At 45.6% G+C, this 9,441-nt stretch overlaps 1 protein-coding gene across 1 annotated transcript in view; it reads left to right on the forward strand.

Annotated features, from left to right (window-relative positions):
* The first annotated feature begins 4,434 nt into the window (after positions 1 to 4,434).
* LOC116823581 (acyl-CoA desaturase-like) overlaps positions 4,435 to 9,441 on the forward strand; it is a 12,540-nt gene continuing 7,533 nt past the window's right edge. Inside the window, 1 exon segment of the mRNA XM_075072801.1 lies at positions 4,435 to 4,649. Coding sequence (XP_074928902.1) covers positions 4,435 to 4,649 — 215 coding nt within the window.

Below are 9,441 nucleotides of genomic sequence, written 5' to 3' on the forward strand. Positions count from 1 at the left end.
TTTATCAGTGATGATTTTGTTTTCTTCCAGATGATTGATAAAAATATTAAATAGCATAGAGTCAAGAACCGATCCTTGCAGGACTCCATTGAAAACAGGCAGGCTCAATGATAGATCTCAAAATGTAGCTGTAAATGGGGAATCATCAGTTAGCCAGTTTTTAATCCATTTAATGTGTGTCATGTTAATTTTATATTGTTTTTAATCAAAATTTTGTGCCATACCAAATCAAATGCCTTACAGAAGTCTAAGTATATTACATCAAACTATTAACTTATTAACCAAACTTGTAAGTGCATCAAAAAAAATATCAAGTTAGTATCATTGACACTGTTTTCCATAAACCCATGTTGTTTTGCATTAATTACATTACCCTCTTTTAATTCTTTATTAATCAAGTTCCGTATAAGCTGCTTCTTATCTTATCTTGCCCAGAATTGATGTCAGGCTGACAGACCTCTAATCATCTGGGTCATCCCATTTACCCTTTTTAAAAATTGGCACATTAGCTTTCTTCCAGTTCTTCCAGAACTTCACCAGTGCTCCAGGACTTGTTAAAAATCAACAATAAAGGTTCAGCGAGTTCTTCAGCCAACTGTTCATAAAATTCTTAGATGCAAGTCATCTGGACTTGCTGATTTAAAAATGTGTAACTTTAGTACCCTCCATTTAACATCTTCCAGGGATACTAGAGGAATGGAAAGAATGTTATCACCATATGATGAGACTAAATCATCTGGTTTTTTCCTCAAATACAGAACAGAAACATTTATTGAAGACTTCTGCCTTTTTGGCATGGTTATTGATATTTCTACCATTTCCATCTAGTAATGGACCAATACTATTCTCAGGATTCTTTTTGTTCCTGTTATTTTTAAAAAACTCCTTATTGTCCTCCCTCTGTTAGCCATAGATGGCGCATTGTGTCCTTTTGCTTCCCTTATCAATTTTCTACAATTCCTAATTTCTGATTTATACTTTTAAGTACCAACTTCCACTATATATACATACACACACACACACAGAGTAACTCCTCACTTAACGTTGTCCCAGTTAACATTGTTACGTTGCTGCTCAATTAGAGAACATGCTCATTTAAAGTTGTGAAATGCTCCCTTATGTTTGGCAGCTGTTTGCTTTGTGCACTGCTTGCAGGAAGAGCAGTCCATTGGAGCTAGCTGGTGGGGGCTTGAAACTAGGGTGAACCGGCAGCCCCCCTCTATCAGCTCCCTTAAGTTGTGGCAGCCGCCCAGCAGGCTATCAATTGCCGGGCAGTTCAGCTGTCCCTCCCCCCACTACTGAGTGCTACTTCTGCCCTCTGTCTTGGAGCTGCTCCTGGATGCCTCCTGCTTGCTGTGAGGGAGGGGGTGGGGGATGGCTGCTAATGTCAGGGTGTCCCACTTCCCCTGCTCCTGTATCCCACCTTTACAGGGTGGGGATGGGACAGGGCTCAGGACGGAGGGAGCTTGCTGGGAGCAGCTGCTGTCTCCTCTTGTTGATCTACTTAAAGGGGCAGTGTACTTAGAGTGGAGTATGTATCCTTAAAGGGGTAGTGTGCATCTCTCTCTCTCTATCACTCTCACACACACACACACATGGTGTGTGTCTCTGTCTCTCTCTGCCGTGCTGTCTCTTCCCTCCATTCATGCTGCCTTGTAGAGTGTGAGGCTATTCTAACAACAATGTGTTAATCCTTGAGGGCTCAACCGAGGGCTAGTTCATCATTTAGCAGTAAGGCATTCCCTGGGAAATATCCCACCCTCTGACTTCACCACCTCAAACAAGCTTCACAATCATCATTGCTGTGTACAGTATTAAATTGTTTATAACCTAACCCCCCTATTTACATTAATTCTTATTGGGAAATTGGATTCACTTAGCATCTTTTCGCTTAAAGTAGCAATTTTCAGGAAGATAACTACAGTATTAAGTGAGGCGTTTAGTGTGTGACAGGGTCAGGCCACATGGCTACAGGAGAATGTTAGAAGGCAGATATATTAGTCCCAGATTAAGTAGATCCCTCTTCCCTGGTAAGGTAACAGGGGCAGTTCCAAAACAAGCAGGAACTTGCTGGAACCAGCAGGCAGGCTAATTAGGAGCCAGTTCAGAAGAAACTATTTGAATCAATTAGGACAGGCTGGTTAATCAGGGCACCTGAGTTTAAAAAGGACCTTACTTCAGTTTGTAGCATGCATGCAAGGAGCTGGGAGCAAGAGCTACAAGGAGCTGAGAGTGGGAAGGTGTATTGCTGGAGGATTGAAGAGTACAAGCGTTATTAGACACCAGGAGAAAAGCCTTGTGGTGACAATAAAGAAGGTGTTTGGAGGAGGCCATGGAGAAGTAGCCCAGGGAGTTGTAGCTGTCGTGCAGCTGTTCCAGGAGGCACTCTAGACAGCTGCAGTCCACGGGGCCCTGGGCTGGAACCCGGAGTAGAGGGCGGGCCTGGGTTCCTCCTCCTAACTCCTGATCAGACACGGGAGGAATTGACCTGGACTGTGGGTTCTACCAGACGGGAAGGTCTCTGGGCTGTTCCCTGATCCTCGTGGTGACTCTCTGAGGTGAACAAATCCGCCAATAAGCACAGAACCCACCAAGATAGAGGAGGAACTTTGTCAGAATAGATATATAGTTGCCTTCCCTCTAAACCAAGCTGGTTTACTCATGTTCACCCGTATCCCTCTCCCCATTCAACAGACAAGGAAAGTAAGGCAGTGAGAGATGAAAAGGCATCACAAACAGGTTATGAGGCTTAATCCAGTAATGTTTGAACTTCCCTGAGATTCTCCATTGGAAGGGGCTGTAGAAAGGCAAAGGATTGGTATTAGGAGCAGCCCCAGGAACAAATTATGAATCTCATTCCCCCTGTTGCTGGTTTGCGTGATGTAATTTATCAGTGGCTGAAAGAAACGAGCCCAGCCCAAGCTCTTAGGGACCTTTGAGTGATCGATGTAAAACACCTATTGACAAAGCCAAAGGAGGGTGATTCCCTGTGCCTTCAAGGAGATCTCTGCTGGTGTGTGTCTTAAACACCTTCACTCCCATTCTCCATGCCACACAAAGCCCCAGGGCTAAGAGCCATCCTTGTGCAGGGCACCACAGATCCTGAGTGGTGCCTAGGGATGAAATGGTGTCTAGACCTCACGCTGACCCTGGGGTGAGGGGTGGATTGCACACAGGAGAACAACATGCCATTGGCTGGGTGCTGCTGGGTCTGGTTGGAGGACCCCAGACCGAGTCCTGCTACCACTCAGAGGCTGCTTTAATGACCTTCTCTTTCCCCCCTGTCATAGTATTCTTTCCCCAATCTGAACCTTAGAGTCCAGAAAAGGAGGTACTAGCATGAATTCCTCTAAGCTTAATTACCAGCTTAGATCTGATACGCTGCCACCAATCAGGACTCTGAGTTCCTGATAAACTCTGGTCTTCCCAAAACCTTCCCTGGGGACCCCAAGATCCAGACCCCCTGGATCCTAACACAAGGAAAGTAAACTCTTTCCCTCACCAGTGCCTCTCCTAGGCTTTCCCTCCCTGGGTTACCCTGAAGATACTGGGATTCAAACTTCTTGAATCTTAAAACAGAGGCTTCCACCTCTACCCCTCCTCTCTCTCTCCCACCAAGTCCTTGGTGAGTACAGACTCAATACCTTAGCATGAACCAGAGGAAAAAAATCAATTAGGTATTTAAAAGGAAGTTTTTAATAAAAGAAAGAAAAAATAAGAAATCTCTGTAAATACAAGATGTAATATTACAGGGTCTTTCAGCTTATAGACACCAGTGAGAAAAGCCTCCCCCCAGCAAAAATACAATTTAAAAATACTTCCAGCAAACTACACATTTGCAAATACAGAAAAACAATCTAAAAGACTATAACCGCCTTTCTACTTAATACTCACTATTCTGAATATATAAGAAACTGTAGCAGAGAGATTGGCAAGAAACCTGGTTGCACATCTAGTCCCTTTCAGGATCTAGAGAGAACAAAGCAAAACCCAAAAACCACAAACAAAGGCTTCCCTCCACGAGATTTGAAAGTATCTTGTTTCCTGACTGGTCCTCCGGTCAGGTGTTGCAAGTCACTGTTTGTTAACCCTTTACAGGTGAAAGAGACATTAACCCTTAGCTATCTGTTTATGACACCCCCACACTCCCTCTCATGGCGGGGAGGGGCTCTGATGGAGAGGCACTCCCTGAGTGAGACAGCCAGTTCTGGCTGGGGAGACCTGCTCCTAATGCTCCTCCGTCCTAGGAGATGGGTGTGATGGTGGATCAGCAGCCCAAAGCCAGCCCTTCTTGATCCTTGTGGTGGGGACCAGATTGTAACCATCACAATGTTGTTTGTTTTTAATGTCCCCTCCCAACTACAGCTCTCCAAGGATCTCCCTTCCTTCACCACCACTGCTACCACCAGGACAACGAGGAATGGAGGAGCAGGCATGGAGAAGACTCTGTCCAACCAAGAGGACTTGGGAGGAGACCAGGGCATGACGGACGATATCTTTGACGAGAGCTACTGTGAGAAGGATGGCCCCAAGCCTGCCAGGAGATACGTCTGGAGGAACATTGTCCTCATGAGTCTGCTGCATTTAAGGGCCTTGTACAGGTTGTGGCTGATACCTGCAGCAAAGCCTGTCACCTTGGCATGGGGTAAGCAGAGGCTGGGACAGATTAGGGAATATGTGTGTGTTAATTATGAATTTCATTTGTATGTAATTGTAACCATCACTGTGGATTTGATTATAGAATCATAAAATGTAGGGCTGGAAGGAATCCTGAGATGTCATCTAGCACAGCCCCTCCCTCTCCTCCTCTTCTCCCCCCCGGCTGAGGCAGGAGCAAGTAAACCCTAGACCAGGCCGGACAAGTGTTTGTCAAGCTGGCTCTTAAAAACCTGCAGTGACTGGGATTCCACGACCTCCACTGATGATTTATTCCAGTATTTAACTATCCTTACAGTTTTTCCTAACATCTAACCTAAATCTCCCTTGCTGCAGATTAAGCCCATTACTTCTTGTTCTGCCTTCAGTGGACATGGAGAAAATTGATCACCATCCTCTTTTCTCCAAGTCTTCAACATATTGGAAGACTGTTATCAGGTCCCCTTGAGTCTGTGTTTTTTAAGACTAAACATTTAACCTTTCCTTGTAGGTCGCTTTCTCTAAAGCTTTTTTATTATTTTTGATGCTCTTCTCTAGACTCTCTGCAATTTGTCTACATCTTTTCTAAAGTGTGGCACCAAAAACTGGCCACAGTACTTCAGCTGAGGCCTCGCCAGAGCCAGGTAGAGTGAGACAATTACCTCCTGTGTCCCACATACCACACTCCTGTTAATATGCCCCAGAAAGATATTTACCTTTTTCGCAACAGCATCGCATTGTTGACTTCTATTCAATTTGTGATGCACAATAAGCCCCAGATCTGTATCAACCGTATGACCACCATGCCAGTTTTTCCCCATGTCATAGATGATTTTTCCATCCTAATGTAATACTTTGCACTTGTCTTTACTGAATTTCATCTTGTTGATTTCAGACCAATTTATCACGGCCATTTTGAACTCTAATTCTGTCCTCCAAAGTGCTGCAACTCCTCCCAGCTTTGGGTCATCTGCAGATTTTATACACAGACTCCCCACTCCATTATCCAAGTCATTAATGAAAATATTGAGTGGTACCAGACCCAGGACTAACCCCTATTGGACCCCATTAGATCTGACTTCTAGTTTGACAGTAAATCATTGATAGCTGCAATTAGAGTATGTTTTTTTGAACCAGTTATGCACCCACCATGAAGTATGTTCATCTAGACCATGTTTCTGTTTAGTTTGCTTATGAAAATGTCATGTGGGACTGTGTCAGAAGCCTTACTAAAATAAAGGTATCACATCTATTGCTTCCCCCATCCATTAGGCCAACAACCTTGTCAAAGAAGGAAATTAGGTTGGTTTGGCATGATTTGTTCTTGAAAAATCCATCTTGATTATTACTGATCACCCTGTTAGCCTGTGGGTGCTTGCATGTTGAATAACTTATTCCATTATCTTTCCAGATATCCAAGTTAGGCTGACTGGTTTATAATTCCCTGGGTCCTCTTTGTTCCCTTTTTTATAGACAGGTACTCCGTGTGCCCTTCTCTGTTCCTCTGGGACCTCACCCATCCTCCAGGGGTTCTTAATGGCTCTGAGATTGGTTCAACTAGTTCCTTAAGTGCCCTAGGGTGAATTTCATCAGGCCCTGCCAACATGACTACATCTAGCTTATCCAAATATTCTTTAACCTGTTCTTTCCCTATTCTGGCTTGTGTTCATTTTTCTTCATTGTTAATATTGATTTGTGTTAAGCATCTGGTCACAATTAACCTTTTTACTGAACACTGAGGCAGAATAGGTATTAAACACCTTGGCCTTCCTGGTGCTGTCCGTTTTAACTGTCCAGCCACACTAATAGTTGACCTACACTTCCCTTCCTTTTTCTCTTGTTTGTAGAACCTCTGCTTATTGCCTTTTATGTCCCTTGCTAGCTGTAGCGGTGTCTTAGCCTTTCGGATTTTGGCCCGACATGCTGGTGTTGCCCTTTTGTGCCCCTCCTGAGCAATTTATCCGTGTTTCTACTTTTTGTAGGATTCTATTTTGATTTTTCAGGTCACTGAAGAGCTCCCGATGCAGCCATATTGGCCTCTTAGTATTCTTCCTCTCTTTTCCTCTGGTCACAAGCTCCCGAAGGACAGAACTACTGGTGCAGAACCAAGTCGGATCTGTTGCACGGCAGATGGACAGGGTGCTGTAATGCCAGGCCCAGTCTAAGAATGGGGGAATTGTATGATTCCACCCTGGGAAAGGTGAAGGCCTGAGGTGGTGCTCTCAGGCCAGGAAGAGGTCAGAGCATGCAGCCAGCCAGGTAAATGTGACTTATTGGGGGAAGCCTGATGGGATGATTGTGACAGTGGTGAATTTCCAATAAGTGACAACAGCAGTAAAAACAAGTATCGTAGAAGGAAAAAGCAAGAGAAAAAGGGGCTTGTGTTCTGGTTGGGAAGAGAGTAGGGAAGAATGAGTTCTGACTTGGGACAGATCAGTTAATCAAGTTGCGCAAAGAGAGGAAGCTAAACTCAGACGAGCTAGAAAGGTCAGAGCTGGTGTCTTTGCTGTATGGCGATGACTGGAGGCAGAATGGGCCACCAGCACCAGCCCAGGACCTAGATGAGGGTTCCTGTTCCCTTGCAGCCCAGAATGGCCCAACTGTCAAATCAACAGGAGGGGGGGTGGAGGAGGTGCAGCTGAAGGAGGAGAAGCTGCAGCCTGAGAGAGAGAAGCTGCCCTTGGAGGCCAAGCAGCTTGCTGACTGGTATTAGGCCAGAGCAGAGCAGGAGAAGCAGCACCAGTATGAGCAGGTGGAACAAGAATCACAGAGAGCATGAACTGGACCTTGCACAAGTGAGGAGCCAGGGACCGAGGGATCCAGTAAGCAGGGCTAGTGCCAGGAATGCCAGCTCTGCAGAAATGATTCCCCGGTTCAAGAGGGTGGGGATATCAATGCCTGTCTCTTGTGATTTGAATCTAGGCCCCCCCGGAAGATTGGCATAGAGGCCTCCAGCAAAAAGGGATGCTGCAGTCTCTGGGGATCATGATCAAATTATAAGTGTCTTGCTCCTTACATTTCAGCTGGCTCCCAGGCTTATGGGTCGGGCCCTACCAAATTCACGACCATGAAAAATGTGTCATAGACTGTGAAATCTGGTCTTTTGTGTGCTTTTACTCTGTACTATACAGATTTCATGGCAGGACACGAGCGTTTCTCAAACTGGGGATCCTGACCCAAGAGAGGGTTGGGGGGAGGGGTATTTGCAAGGTTATTTTAGGGGGGTCATGGTATTGCCACTTTTATTTCTGCGCTGCCTTCAGAGCAGGGTAGCTGAAGAGCGGCAGCTGCTGGCCCGGTGCCAAGTTCTGAAGGCAGTGCCCTGCCAGCAGCAGTACAGACATAAGGGTGGTAATGCCATACCATTCTGCCCTTACTTCTGTGCTGCTGGTGGCAGCAGCTCTGCCTTCAGAACTAGGCTCCCAGCCAGCAGCTGCCGCTCTCTAGCCACCCATCTCCGCAGGCAACGCCACTGCCAGAAGCAGCACAGAAGTAAGGCTAGAAGTACCACAACCCCCTCCCCCTCAACCTTATGACACGCGTATCTCCCACAACTCCTCTTTGGGCCAGGACCCCTACAACTACAACACTGTGAAATTTCAGAAATGTAAATCATGAAATGTACTATTTTTAAAATCCTATGACCATGAAATTGACCAACTAGGCCATGAATTTGGAAGGGCCCTACTTATGGGAAAATATTTTAGAACGAAAAAGGGGATGACATATATGGGGTGTCAGCTATCTGGGGGAACCTCTGCAAGTGGGCAAAGGTTGGGGGGCCTTGCTGCCTTAGAAGAGCTGTGTGGTAAACGTCTGTCTCAAATCTGGACTTAGCGTTCAAAATCTGAGTGTTTACTGTGAACCTCCCCCAAGCTTATACCCAGCTTGGATCTTATCTTGCTGCCACCAGCCGAACTTTTCCAGGGCTTCGGCCCCCTTGGGTTCCCCAAACCTTTCCTTGGGGGACCCCTCCAAGACCCAGAGCCCCTGGGTCTCCTCTATCTCATCCCCCAGCTTCCCCTCCTTTCCTGGGTTAGCCGGTGGGATGCTGTCCTATTCCCTTTGAATACAACCAGAGAGGCAATCTAGCTTCCCCGAGGCTATGTATTCAAACCTAGTCATCTCACACAAGAGCTTCACCTCTCCCTTTGTCCCGTAGCCTTTTCCCCCGCCCTGGATAGGAACGGAACAGCATGTGGCTTTCCTCCCCCAGCTGTCACCGATGTAACAGACTCTGGCGCACAAGATTCCTCTCCCGTTTTTCGGCCAATACTAGGAAAGAACTTTCATTGATTTTAAAAGAGAAACTTTATATAAGAAGAAATACAAACAATTATACTGCTTTAAGTAGATTCACAGCTTGTCTTATAAGGACAATTGAATAACGTTCTGATTTATAAAGACTGTTAAGCCAAGTTAAACCGTCCAGCAAATCAGACACCACGTAAATACACTCAAAGCAATCACGTCCGGTACTTGTTCCTTTTGTACTCCAGATTTTAGTAGCTTTGACAGAAGGAAGTTTAGGAAGAAGTTGTTTACCACAGGGCCGAGGAGAAACAAAAGACCCAGAACAAGCCAAACCTCAGCAGTTCCCACCCACTACGACCTTTTGCCGGTTTCTGATTTGTTACGTTGGTCAGGTGTTGTTCCTGTAAACCCTTACGTAAAGAAATATTAAGCCCTTCCTTACCGATTCTTACTTATGGACCGCCCCCAGAATCACAGGACAGTTGTAAAACTTCACTGTAGGATTTTCTACCTAGAACTTAACTATCAGTAATACTAACACGATGACCTGGG

Source organism: Chelonoidis abingdonii, chromosome 16 (genome assembly GCF_003597395.2).
Source record: "Chelonoidis abingdonii isolate Lonesome George chromosome 16, CheloAbing_2.0, whole genome shotgun sequence".
Lineage (NCBI taxonomy): Eukaryota > Metazoa > Chordata > Testudines > Testudinidae > Chelonoidis > Chelonoidis abingdonii.